Below are 14,565 nucleotides of genomic sequence, written 5' to 3' on the forward strand. Positions count from 1 at the left end.
GAAAGGGAAATTATGAGGGGAATGGAGCAAGTAGCTGATTAAAGTCAAGAAAAAGAATGATTCAAAGAGATGAGGGCATTGGCAGACTATTAATAGACAGCTGTGTGATTTTCTTTTTTTAAGCAATTTAAAAAAATTTTCTGTAGAGACAGGGTCTCACTGAGTTGCTCAGGCTGGTCTCAAACTCTTGGCCCCAAGCAATCCTCCTGCCTCAATTTCCCAAAGTGTTAGGATTACAGGCGTGAGCCACTGCACCTGGCCAAGCTGTGTGATTTTCTACAGCAGCCTTCAGGCCCCTGTATTAGTAGTAGACAAGTGTAATCTAAGTATAGGCTTTTATATATAGGTAAAAGAACAAGAAGGTATGAGAAAGTAAGTTGGAACTATGAATACAGATCAAGTAGAAAAGGAAAGGGGCAAATAGATTAGGAGAACATACCCCTAGACTACCCAGGAGACACTTTGGCCATCATAAATAATTATCAGTAGAGAAAGATTTAAATGCAGAATTTAGAGACTGTATTTATATGACTTATGAAGCCATGACTGAAAGTGGAGAAGTTGGGCAATGAGGACTGAGAGTGGTGTGTATGGTGGAGATGGATGATTAAAAAAAAAAAAAAAAATCATCAAGATCACTGTGAAATTGGACTTTAGACAAGGAAAACAAGCAAAAATTATAAGTTCATATGACTAGATGGAGAATGGAAAAAAAGAGAAATAGACATATATGTGTAATATTTCATTGTGAGCTCCTTTCACATTGACAAAGAAAGCTTGAAAAGACTTTTAGACCACACACACACACACACACACACACGCACAAAAGCAGCTGGAAAATTTATTACACCCAAGAGAAATATGAATTCTGGCAAGATTACAGAGGATCCAAAAAGGATGCAGAAGGAAAAAGCAATTTCAAAGAGTTTTGCAAATAAAATGGAAGGTGCAGAGCTTCTTATTCAAAAAAGAGAATACCTTTAGAATTGTGCAGAGTAGAGCCTTGACCTTGGGACTTAGAGTGTACTCTGGAACTGATTAAGTCTTATAACTGCACAGAGGGCTAAAAACACGGTATGAGTTAGATAAAAGCTGCATTTATAAAAATGACCTCTAGGTTGAAAATTAGCTACAGATTAAAAAAAAAAAAAAAGATGGCCATCAGCAGGATAGTTATTAAAGAACTGGGAAAGACACCTTTCTTGGATCATTTATTCACCCTTTTACTCATTTAACAAATATTTATTTGTACCTAACATGTGCTATGTCCTAGGGATAGAATGGTAAACAAGAGTGCATGGGTGCTGCTCTCAGAGTTTATAATCTATGGAGGAGATACACAAGTAATAACAAAACAAGGCGGTAGTGTTGCTATAAGGCAGTGGGTGAAGGGTATTATGACAGCATGTATAGGGTCATCTAGTCCAGTCTGGGGAGGGCTTCTTGGATGTTCAAGTTGAGATCTGAAGGCTGAATAGGAACTAGCCAGAAAAAAGAAGGGGAGGGATATGGGGAAAATGTCCAGAAAGAGAGAAGAGACTGTGTGGAAATCTAGCATGGCCAGGTTAAGAAAGTAAAAGTTTAGGAAGTCGAAAGTGAAGTGAGGAAATGGTGAGAGGCAAGGTGGAAGAGAAAAAAGCACATAAGAGACCCTATGAGCCATAGGGTCATAGGGTGAAGTTTGAACTTCACCCTATGGCATGGTGAGCAAGCTTCAATTTGTGACCTCTAATTTAAGATTTCATTGCAAATAAACCTTTCAGTTCATACGAAACAGGAAAAATGGGAGCAGGGGGAAGGTGTGGCTTCCAAGGTAACCACACCTCTCTAGAGAGGTGCTTTTTATTAAATAAGTATTTGCTAGGCCTCTACTATATGCCAGCAACTGATCTAGATGCTGAAGAACACAGGAGAGAACAAGAAGGATAGTACCTTGGACTTCATGGAGTCTACAGATAATAAACACATATAAAAACACAAAGAAATGTTAGTGATAAATACTAAGAATAAAATAAAACAGGGAAACGAGAAAGAAGACAGCCAGAATGGAAGGCTACTATGGCTGGGGGTAGGAGATCAGGTAAAGTCTCCCTGAAACGACATTTTTACTAATACCTAAATCATGATACAGTAGTGACATATATATTTGAAGAGAACATTCCGTGCAACGATTCTTTGAATCTTACTTCCCTATTTGTAAAGAGTAGGTTTAACAATTAAATTTAATATTGCATGTGAATGCATGTATGAAAGTTAAAGTACATGATTGTAAGGCATAAAAGATTAGAAAACCACTTTCTTGGTTCAATACTGCATTGATTATATTGATGTTAAAAATCTTAGAGCTGCAATGCAATGCCAATGTAGTTTTCTACTGACATTCTTATCTTTATTCTGAGTGAAAAGAATGCTACTTAATTATTGCTGTTTTTCTTGACTTGGTACCAGAGCTAAAAATAACCCTGAACTGTCACCAAGGGTAATAGGAAGCCTTAGGTTTTAAGTAGGAGAGTTGTATGTCTAGATTTTTGTACATGGATACATTTGAATACTATGCAGCCAATAAAAACAATAAAACTATATAAAAAAACTATATAAAATGCGGTAAATTAAAAAAATAAAAGTTACTGTATTAGAGTGGTAGGATTATGGATAGCTTTTCCTTGTTGCATATTTTCTTAAATGTTGTTATAAAAGTTTTTCAAAAGGACAATGCCCTGCAGACAGAAGCATTAGGATGCAGCAATACAAAAACTGGATCAAAGAATAATGATTTAATGTACTTTAAGCCCCAAAAGGGAATTGTTTCTGTTATTTGACATTTGAAAGAAAGGACAAGAAAAAAAATTAAATTATTGGAAAAATGAGGGTAGAAAGGTCAATAACAGGTAGTCTGAGCTTCTACAAATATTAACAGTTGGCCAATAATTATTTATTGACTGCTTGCACTTGCAGGTAGGGATACAACTATGAACAAGACAGGATCTCAGAAACAAATTCGTAAACAAATACGTAAATGATATCAGTGCTACGATAAAGGCAAGGAAGAAAAAGAGTAACAAATGACACGGTAAAAGCAAGAGGCTTACTAGATGAAGCCTCTAGAGGGTAGGGACAGTGTCTTATATATGTTTGTACCCTCACAGCTTCATATAATGGTCGATAAATGTTTGTTGACTGTGCAAATGAATGAAGGTGGCTAATCGAGAAGAAACGAAGGTCAGAAAAAGCAAGCAGATGATAAAGTATGGGGGGTGTTAGTGCACGAACGAAACCTTATATTTTGAAGTATAAGTATAACCTTATGCTTTGAAGCAGCAAATAACCTCCACACCCGGATTCAAGATTTGACAACTAACAGCAAACCCCACACGTGTTCCCAGTAACCAGCCCTGATTGGCGCGCCGCACACAAGCCCGGAACCACACTCTTCCCCAGTGCACGGGTCACCTGCGCAGTCCGGAAGCTCCGGGATGCTCTGTAGACGGCTCCCGTCTCGTGGCACAGGCTCTAAGCGTTGAGGCCTGCTGACCCCTTCCAAAAGTGGACCGGAAAGTCTGGGGAATGGATGCCGGGTTGGGGCGCGGACGGCCGCAGGCCAGCCTCCTGACAGCCAGGGCGGAGGGAACCGAATGCAGCAAATCCCACACGCTCCCCGCGCTCTCGGTTCCGGTGGGGCGGGCGCGGGCTGCGCGAGAGGGGAGCGAGACCCCGGGCCAGCCCGCCACGCTGAGGCCCCGAGAGGGCCAGTCTGGAAAGGGAGGCGGTGACTCACCTGGGAGGTAATCATGATGCTGGAGTCTATAAGGAAACTCATGGCGAAATGTAGGGAGGACTCGGCCTCCGCTGACCACTTCCCGAGCCCACGGCACGCTCGGGCCGCCCGCCCCCTCACACAGGCGGCCTTTACTCAGGTGCAGCAACCCGGACCGCTGCTCGCCAGCCCGACGCCATCAAGCTGCGCCCCGGCCAGCCAATCAGCGACTGCATCCTGCGCTTCCCGCCTGGGGCTTGGAGGGGGCGGGGCGGAGGCGGGGCCCCAGGCCGCTGAGGCCCCGGGGGCGGGGCTTAGTTAGGATGATAGTATTGTCTGAAATCCCAAACCCATGCAATGCGAGGTATGGGTTATATTTCTGAGGCTGGAGGAGGAGGGACCTGAGAGCTAACATCTTCTTTTAAGTGGTAATTCTATTTTGTAATGATCATAGCTAATAAGATAAAGTTAATAATAATAATGATTATTATTAAAATGAGTTAGGCCATGAATCAGGCACTGTGTTCTAAATGTTACAACTTTTACTTGACTGCAAACACAGGCGCACAGCCACAGGTTAGGGAAGAGTGGAAAGGCAGATGAGATTTTAAACATAGTTAATCAAATAAATTTCTGATGGAACAATAAAAAAAAGCACCCTAGGTAGAGCAAGGGAATGATCATCACGTTGTATTGGATACAAACTAGATCACACAAGAAGTACTGCACTCTTTGTACCACACTTTTTTTTTTTTGAGACAGAGTCTCACTCTGTTGCCCGGGCTAGAGTGCTGTGACGTCAGCCTAGCTCAAAGCAACCTCAAACTCCTGGGCTCAAGCAATCCTACTGCCTCAGCCTCCCGAGTAGCTGGGACTGCAGGCATGCACCACCATGCCCGGCTAATTTTTCTATATATATATTTTTAGCTGTCCATATAATTTCTTTCTATTTTTAGTAGAGACGGGTCTTGCTCTTGCTCAGGCTGGTCTTGAACTCCTGACCTCGAGCGATCCTCCCGCCTCGGCCTCCCAGAGTGCTAGGATTACAGGCGTGAGTCACCTCTCCTGGCCCTGTACCACACTTTTGAGAGACACATGGACCTACTGGAGCATGCTCAAAGATGAGCCACCAGGTAAGGACCACTGGAAGGAAGTGAAGAAACAAGACTGAGAAACATAAGCTGTGTTCATGTGAAAAATGGGTATTAACAGAATTGATGTGGCCCTGAGAGTTATTTGTGGGGCAAAGGACTGGAAGTTAAATGAAATAGATTTTAATTCAAAACAAGGAACAGTTCTTTAAGTGTCTGAATGGGTTATTTTAGGAAATAGCTCTCTCCTCCCCTTCCCACTATGCTGCTGTAGCTCAAATACAGACTGAATTACTACCTCATCCATTCAGTACTCATTTTGCGAAGGCTTAATGCAGTGCCATAGGGCTTATTCTTTCCCACCAGGGCCTAGCTAGTCCTTGTAGTCCCTATAGTCTCATAGTCCTGGAAACCGGCTCCAGCCCAAGGCAATCGCTGTCTATGTGAATGGCTGCAGTCAAGACCCAGGAGCACAGTCCTGAGGGGGCTCAGCATCTAGGATCTGAGTGTTGAGACTACTATAGTCTGAATAACGGAGACTCACAAATTTATTACACACGAGGTAATGTGTCTTTCTTTCTTTGAATTGAACTCTGTTATACCACGCAGCCAAAACTAGAATACCTATCAGATGTCCACCCCCGATCCAGAATGTCAAGGAGCTGTGGAGACAGCCCTATTATGGGAGCACCTTAAACTAGAGAACTTTGTGTCCCTGGTTATATCTATCAGGGAAGCAAGTAGACGCCTACACGGCAGCACCTAACTGACATTCAAAGTTGTCTGATAGTGCAGAATGCCGGGGGAGCCTATCAAGGCAAACCAGTTTGCCTTGGTGACTTACTGGGGTGCACAGTGGGGATCAGGGTCTCACTGAACCTGGCATAGCAGAGAAAGGTATGCAATCCCTGCTGGCCCAAGGCCTGTGCAAAGCTTTGAGCAACATCATTTAGCATTCTCCCTTCTGCAACACTTGTGTCCAGGTCAAGGACCGGCCTGAGTAACCCAAAGGTTTGATTTTGATTGCAGAATATGTCTAGAAACCTTCACACTGGATTTAATATCTAATCGACTCTGCTCCCAAAACAGGTCTCTCATGGTGGTGGTGGACTCTGCCACCAAAACGGCTTACCCTCCCACCTCTACCCCTGATACTGTTCCCCCAATCCTCTCTAGCTGCTGTTATCCTCTTACAATAGTGAGTGAGGTCTTCCGCTCTCTCTCCATGGACTTTCAAGCCACCTGGGCTCTGACTGAGTCCTCAGTTTGCATCCCATTTTGCCAAGGGTGCTTTTCAAAATATGTCATGTTCATAACTACTGGCCATTGTTTATCCCTCATCCAGAGATTGACAGCCAGATAGACCTGCTATAAAGAGTATACTGACAAGATGATCAATCTATGTCCCTTGGACTAGTGTTTGCTCACACCAATTTATTGCCCTTTTTCATAGCAACTACAGTGTCAATACCTCCTATCTTCTCATGCCTCCCAGCACCATACACATCTTGACAGCTAATTATATTATCCCCTCCCTCCAAATTAATTCAAAGAACTGGCGGGCCCAGAAGTCGACGCTAATACCAGATACCTAGGAAACACCCTAGTACCTCTTCTCCAGGGATATACGTAGCACCTGTCCATGCCAGTGGCTGGATGATCTCTGTTAGGGATATTCTTTTAAAATTTTTTATTTGTTGCGATATAGTTATAAATTTCACACGGAGTTCTAAGTTTGGGATCTTTTGAGACATACGGCATCACCAATTCCATCGTGTCCTACTCTGTCTGTCTCCCTCCATGTACAGCTATCCTATCTTGTAGCTTTCCCCACTATGTCAGGTTCACTGAGACTCTGAACCCCACAGCATACCCCAGTAAGCCACCAGGGTAAGCTGGCCAGGAAACCTCAAGTATTCAGAGAGAAAAGTGCTTATTTCCCAATGGTCCCATGGATAGTATCTATACCTAATGCCTGGAAAGGTTCTCTAATGTCTTGGGAAGCTTGTTTAAAATGTAGATTCATAAGCCTTAATGTAGACCAGTGAACTCAAGATTTCTGAAGGAAATCTGCATTAAAAATTTTTCGTTAATTACAAAAATTTAAATTAACAAGTAAATATTGTATGTATGTATTGTGTACAACATGATGTTTTGAAATGTGGATACATTGTGGAATAAATCAAGCTAATTAGCATATGCATTACTTCAGATACTTATCATTTTTTGTGGTGACAACACTTAACATCCACCCTCAGAGATTTTAAAAAATGCAATACATTGTTATTGACGAGTCACCATGCTGTACAATAGATCTCTTGAACTTAATTCCTCTTATCTAACTGAAATTTTGTATCCTTTGCCCAACATCTCCCCAACCTCCTTCCCACCACCACCTAGTAACCAACACTCTACTCTCTGCTCCTACGTGTTCAACCTTTTTAGAAGGAATTTGCATTTTTAACAGCCTCCCTAGAGATTCTTGGAAGGACTGGTTGGAGGACTGGTTATGAGACTTTGCTTCCCACCTTAAAAGAAAAGGAGACTGAGGGCCAGAGTGGTGCTAGCCACCTTCCTTATGTTCATTCTATAGCCTCAGCGCAGCCTAAAAAACTGTACCAACCACTTGTGCCATGGCTCAAGAATTCCCCTTCATCATCCTTGAGTCTACTTTCAACCTCTTCCCTAGTTGGTTCCCCACTCTTCCAGGCCTTCTTGGTGGTGCATTTTACTTCTTTTCTCTTTTTTTTTTTTTTTTGAGACAAAGTCTCACTCTGTTGCCCGAACTAGAGTGCTGTGGCGTCAGCCTAGCTCACAGCAACCTCAAACTCCTGGGCTCAAGCAATCCTCCTGCCTCAGCCACCCAAATAGCTGGGATGCGCCACCATGCCCAGCTAATTTTTTATATATATATTTTTAGTTGTCCAGCTAATTTCTTTCTATTTGTTTTAGTAGAGACGGGGGTCTCGCTCTTGCTCAGGCTGGTCTCAAACTCCTGAGCTAAAACGATCCGTGTGCCTCGGCCTCCCAGAGTGCTAGGATTACAGGCATGAGCCACTGCACCTGGCCAGTTCTTTTCTCTTAATACAGTCTCATTTTGGATGTGTTGACCTTGGTGCTGACCTGGTATGCACTTAGGGTGCCCTGTCTGAGCCCTTGATTGGTTCATATAAGTTACAGTTAACTCTTAATCAAGTGCTTGGTTGTTCTAAAGGCTGTGTTCCTCAGGAATAAAGAAGCTTTAAATAATTGTGTGCCCTTATGGAAGTTTCTTAACTCTCTGTACCTCAGTTCCTGCATCTAAAAAATAGGAATATAATAGTACCTCATCTCATAAGGTTATTATGAAGATTAAATGAATAATATACATAAAGCCCACAGAAAAATAAATACTTTATAAGTATGCAAAAATTTTTACTCATTATTATTATTATGAGTTTACATTCACAATTCTCCCTCGTTGTTAATTAAATGTATATTTAAAATTTTTAGTTGTTGGTTATTCAAATTGGACTGAAGAGACTGATGATTGTATGTTTCCCCAATGTGGAAAGACTCAGAGGCATTATTTAAAAAATATAAATAACATTAAAAATTTTTTTCCACTTATTAAAACTAGTAAGGGGATTCCCTATTAATATAATTAACATGCAGAATGAATTTGATTGATATAATTTGTGAATGAAAGGGAAGAACTTATACAGATGAGATTTAAAATTGAATATATTGGCCGGGCGCGGTGGCTCATGCCTGTAATCCTAGCACTCTGGGAGGCCGAGGTGGGCGGATCGTTTGAGCTCAGGAGTTCGAGACCAGCCTGAGCAAGAGCGAGACCCCATCTCTACTAAAAATAGAAAGAAATTATATGGACAGCTAAAAATATATATAGAAAAAATTAGCCGGGCATGGTGGTGCATGCCTGTAGTCCCAGCTACTCGGGAGGCTGAGACAGGAGGATCCCTTGAGCTCAGGAGATTGAGGTTGCTGTGAGCTAGGCTGACGCCACGGCACTCACTCTAGCCTGGGCAACAGAGTGACTCTGTCTCAAAAAAAAAAAAAAAAAAAAGAAAAAGAAAAAAAAAAGAAAATTGAATATATTAGTTGAAATTCATAAATAAAAGTAAAAGATATGCATGTTCTTATCATAAGAACTATGCTGAACTTCCGGTCCCTGCTGTCTGGTCCCAGGCAGAACAAAGAGCTTTCCCTACCTCCCTACCTCTTTTCAGGAAGACTAACTTGGAAGTGGGGGGATGTGGAATTGGGCATTGGCTCATTTTAGAGAAGTCCCCACCTTTATGACTGGGTTGTGATTTACCACTATGACTTTGGTAAGACAAGCACAAAGGAGCACAATACTGGGATATTTCCAAAGTCTGAGATATCCATTCTTATTCTTGGTTACCTTGATCCATACCCACACTCAGACACATATACTTTTTCATTTTCCAAAAATTGGACCACAATGAGTACAATGGACTGAATGTGTCTCCCCACAATTCATATGTTGAAGCCCTAATCCCCAATGTGATGGCATTTGGAGGTAGGAGCCTTTGGGAGGTAGTTAAGTTTAGATGAGGTCATAAGAGTAAAGCTCCCATGATGAGACTGGTGCCCTTATAAGGAGATGAAGGACCAGAGCCCGCTCTCTCTGCCCTGTGAGAATCTAGTGAGAAGGCAGCTGTCTGTGAACCAGGAGGAAGGCCTTTACCGAGAAGCGACCGTGCTGGCATGCTGACCTTGGACTTCCAGACTCTAGAAGTATGAGAAATAAATGTTTGTTGTTTAAGCCACCCAATGTATGGTATTTTATTATAGTAGCTCAAACTAAGACAATGAGCATAATATTTTGTTATGTACTTTGCTGTTGTTTTCTATAATAAAATAATACGATGATGAAGAATTTGGCCCACAAGGAACACTTATTCAAGCCTTCAATTTTCCCATAGTGAATTTCTTAAATTTAATATGTTGTAGAGACGTAGGCTGCCAGCTTGATATTTTCTTCCTGTGTAGGTAACGTAAACATCCTGTTCATCCAAAGTCAGTTCAGGAAGGACTATCTCTACGTCGCGGGGGATGGCTGAAACTAAGAGCCATGAGTTTTTGGTTCCTTGTCCTCACTCTAGCTTCCCTTTTCCTTTTGAGCTATTGCTGATTTCCAAGGGATACTGTGTCCGTGTCTCAGCAAATTCTGGGGACACACATCAAGCTCCTCCAAGCTTGGCACCTGTGGCAGCCTGAGGTGGTCATGTGAACTTCTGCAGACTAGTAGGCAGCTAATGACAGTGCGTAAGGGGCCAGGCTTCCCTCCTGGTAAATGCTTCCCAATCTCAGAGGTTTTCTTTGAGCCCCCCACTTGGAGGAGAGTAGGGGAAGGGGAGAGGAAATACCAGGGCACTTTCTCCTAGTCTGCCCCTCTCACTTAAACCTCATCTTTCTCTTAAATAACCTGGAGGTGGATGGTGAATTAGGAGTTGCAAGACCATTTTGCAGGCACTGGGTTTTTCGAAGCTATTCTAGATTGTATTTGTACCATTCTTCAGAATGTGTAGAGACTGAGCATTCATTGTCCTCAGTTTTGTAGCCTTGACTGAAATTCCAAGATATAGGAAATATTTTATTTAACATTCCATTACATATCCGTTAAATCAGACTTGTAAATTATATTCGGGTCCTCTATATTTTTGTCTTATCAATTTGTCAAGGACTGTAGGAAGCATATTAAAGTCTTTTACTGCTACTATTTTTGTGTCAATATCTCCTTATATTTGTGAGGGCTTCATGTAGTCCAATGCCTTATTTTTCAGTGCAAAGTAAATCATAGTATGACTTTTTTGCACATATTTTATATTGATAAAAATAAATATTTTGCTGGTTTAATGATTCTGCTCTCTTATTTTGTGTGTCTGGTTTTTAACATTCCTTTTTCCTTTTTTAAATTTTTTTGCTGTATAGACTATATGTTCCTTGAATTTTTTTCCTAGTAATTTGGAAAGCATGCAATTTGTTTTAAAATGATGCATACAACCCTGTATTTTTCTAATTACCTTCATAGAGAATAAAATAATACCTTTGTAAGTTAAGAATACCAGGGCACTTCTACTTTCTCATATTTCTCTTTCTCCTATACTCCCTCCACCCCACATAGTTCTCAAGTTTATGTTGGTATAATCTGGGATCTCAAAACTTACTTTAAAAAAATTATGTGTGAAGAATTACTTATAACAATTGTATTATGTTTTGTAACTTTGTCTTGAGAAGTTTGTGAAATTTCATGAAGAAGGAGACAACCAAGCTAAATCTTAAAGGATGAGAAGGAGCTGACCGTAGAAGAAAAGGCAGGACAGAGCAGAGTCCTGAAACAACATGACATTTATTCATAGCTATCTGCCAGAAGTGTCCATGCTGGGGACCAGACAATGGTTCTGTTAGGCTGGGGTACATGCACATGTAGATGGACATGGGAGATGAGGCCAGAAAGATGGTGTATCAGTCGGGCTTTTGCTGGCAAGCAATAGAGATGATTTGGGCCATGGTAAATTAAAAAAATAAAAAGAAACTCTGGGGTAGCTCAGTAAACTGATGGTAGGCTGAAGAACCATGATCTAAAAAAAGAAGAACTGGCCAGGCGCAGTAGCTCACACCTGTGAGCTAGCACTCTGGGAGGCCGAGGCAGGAGGATTGCTTGACATCAAGGGTTCGAGACCAGCTTGGACAAGAGTGAGACCCCGTCTCTGCTAAAAATAGAAAAAATTAGCCAGGTATGGTGGCACATGCCTGTAGTCCATATACTCGGGAGGCTGAAGTGGGAGGATTGCTTTAGCCCAGGAGTTTGAGGTTGCTGTGAGGTAGGCTGATGCCATGGCACTCTAGCCCAGGCGACAGAGCAAGATTCTGTCTCAAAAGAAAAAAAAAATTAAAAATATGAAATCAAAAAAATAAAATAAAAAAAGAGGAACTAAGCACCTCTTGGCAATCTATGTAAACAAGAACTGTGAGTTTCTTCAGGAGCTTTTGCCAAGAAGAATGAATTCCAATCAATTTTCGAACTCTATGTTACTCTACACAAGATTCACTTCCAGGGAGACAGTATCTGATTGGCCCATTTGGGTCAAAAGACCTGACCCTCAATTAGGGGAGGATGAGTAAACATGACTAAGTCCACTAAGACTAGATCCAATTGAGGAAGGGCGTTTCCCATAGGTAAAATGCAGATGTTATTATAAAAGAAGGGAGCGTAGATTCTGGTCAGACAAAAATAGACATCCTCTCTAGGTAGATTGGAGTTAGTTATTAAGGGCTTTGTAAGTCATGTTAAGAAACTTAGAATTGGGTAGGCAATGAAGAGCCATTGAAGGATTTTGAGCAGATGTGATAAGTCCCAGGCAGAAGCTTTTGGCTAATTTTATTTTGTTATCAATTTATTTTTATCTGTAATGAACAAATTTAAATCTTTGTATAGTTCTCGTTGACATGGAAGCAAACAAATATGATTCTATTGCACTTTTCCATAGGCCAAACAAGTATACCTTTTATTTTTCCTGAGGTTTGCACAGAGAAAGGCAGGGAACCAACTGACCAAATCTCAGTTTATCAGGAGAATTTTCATGTCCTTTCTGAATGAGATTCTCCTCTATCCCACCCAGTGGTGTGCTGGAGCTGGCTTGTGCTGGCTAGCAAGAGTCATTTGCCTAATTTTCAGGAATTTTGTGGGCCAGTTGTTCAGTACAGTCATTATTAACAATTAAATTACTTAAACTTAAAAAATATATAGAACACAAAGGTAATAAATGCTCAAACCTTACCACTTCCTAATTATTTTACTATTATCTATGCTTTTGAGGTTTTTTATATCTACTGTATGGTGTATATCCGTTGTATGGTGGAAAAACTTTGTAATGTTAATGCTATTGTGCATCTTTCCCCAACTCTGTGTTCAGTGATATTATGTTGGTAGCTTAAAATTGGTAGTGGTAGGAGAATTCAAAGCAAAGAAATCGGCAAACACTACAAACTATGGCTTCTTAACCCTGGAGAGAGCTGGTTTTTATATGTTTAGCATATACCACACCCCTGCCCTCCCTTACCCAACTTCCCTTGTTTCCCAGGCCCTCAGCTCCAAAGGAAAACTAACTAGAGACTAAAGCAGTCTCTTCACAGTCTAGCTTGCCTGACAGGTCAAAAGAAAAAACAAAGATGATGAAAAGTCAAGTTAGTTTTATTTGCTCTGTAACAGTCTAACATGTGACTATTAGCTCTGACACACAGATGTGGAGGGTTGGAGAATACAGGACCACCATCCCAATAATGCCTCTCTCTTTTGCCACAGATTTCCCCAGGAAGTTTTTATGAATGTGTTTCTTAGCTGCATCTTCACTATTCCATTTCACAGATGAAAAAATTTGTAGAAAAAGGCAGTGGAGCCATCTCCAATGGAGCCTTCAGGCAACGTTATGAGTTCTTCTAGAATTGTCTTTGTCTGTCGTGGAGAACTTCCAGAAAGCAGTGGGGCTGGAGACTGTGTTATATCCCACTGCAATTTGGTGGCCACTGCCAGAGGTGAATACCACTGTCTCCCTGGCTTTGGGAGCTGCAATGTCTAGGGCAGTGGAAAGTGAATTGTTTCTCATAAAAATTTTCCTTTCCTCTCACCCAACTGCTGAACCCAGAATTTTGTTTCCTTTTTCTCCTCCCTTCCCAAGTACATATTTAGTTATAATACACTAACTGCTAGCAGGGAAAGTCTCCCTGCCTATTTCACTATCACACATTTACTTCTAGGCACACACTACGTTTTACAGATTGTATTTACACTCAGAAGAGTTTTCCATCCAACCAGGCAAACCTTTTTCATCTAAACGTTGCTAACTCATTATGTGCAATCATTGCACACAATAATGCATAGAAGTATAATTCAGGGTTAGGGGAAGGAGTGAGGAGGAGGCTGGGGGAGTGGGCTGGGAGATGTTGTTGGGGTGGTGTGCTCATTCTTACTCTGAGCACTCCTAATGACCCTCCTCAGGAACTGGAGGGGAGCAGGGATTTGAACTAGCCTTGCCCCAGGCCTTTTGCATGGCTTGGACTGAAGAGTTCCTGCACGCAGCTGCGACAATATCCATGGAACCCCTTCTGCCATGAGTCAGAAACTGTCTCAGGGGCTGATGCATCTCTAAACATGAGCTCTAGTATGCTGAGTATCTTTAGCACCACTTTCAGCAACTAAATCTCGCATGATTAAAGATTTCTTTTTTTGGTAGTATAGTTCTTAGGAATTCAGGACTACTCACCCCCCTCCATGCCCCAATTCACTTTCTTCGTTTTACTTATTGGCTCATTTTTTGTTAACAATCTGTGCAGTATTTGAAAGTGATGACTGTCATTGCTTCAGTATACATTTTACAATATGGACTTACAAATTTGGATAATGCCTTCTTTCCTTTCCTTTTACTTATAGATAAATGACTTTTTAAAAAAACTTTATAAAATCTTGTGAAGGAGGGGCAGAACTTATCATCCCCAATTCATGTAGAAAAAAATCATCATATAGAGCAGGTAAGTGGCATCTTAGCATCCCTGGAGTCAGAAGGGGGAAGCCAGCACTCCTGACTTGAATGTCAGTGTTCTTTGTGGGTCCCCAGGTCACACTGACCTTCAGGAATATTTGTCCAATGCCGTGTTGGATGCTTCACCTCTGTGGCAGGGGACAAAGTTATGGTG

General features: G+C 41.5%; 1 protein-coding gene across 3 annotated transcripts in view; it reads right to left on the minus strand.

Moving 5' to 3' along the window:
* Nucleotides 1-3,962, minus strand: part of LOC138390066 (Golgi pH regulator) — a 46,105-nt gene extending 42,143 nt beyond the window's left edge. For 2 of the 3 annotated variants that reach the window (XM_069478885.1, XM_069478887.1), the window contains exon 1: nucleotides 3,776-3,962. In XM_069478885.1, coding sequence (XP_069334986.1) covers nucleotides 3,776-3,817 — 42 coding nt within the window. In that variant the 5' untranslated portion in view covers nucleotides 3,818-3,962. The remainder of the gene's footprint in view (nucleotides 1-3,775) is intronic. The other variant, XM_069478886.1, reaches the window with a different exon arrangement.
* Between the last annotated feature and the right edge of the window lie 10,603 nt (nucleotides 3,963-14,565).

The sequence above is a fragment of the Eulemur rufifrons genome, chromosome 8 (genome assembly GCF_041146395.1).
Source record: "Eulemur rufifrons isolate Redbay chromosome 8, OSU_ERuf_1, whole genome shotgun sequence".
NCBI classification, from domain to species: Eukaryota; Metazoa; Chordata; class Mammalia; order Primates; family Lemuridae; genus Eulemur; species Eulemur rufifrons.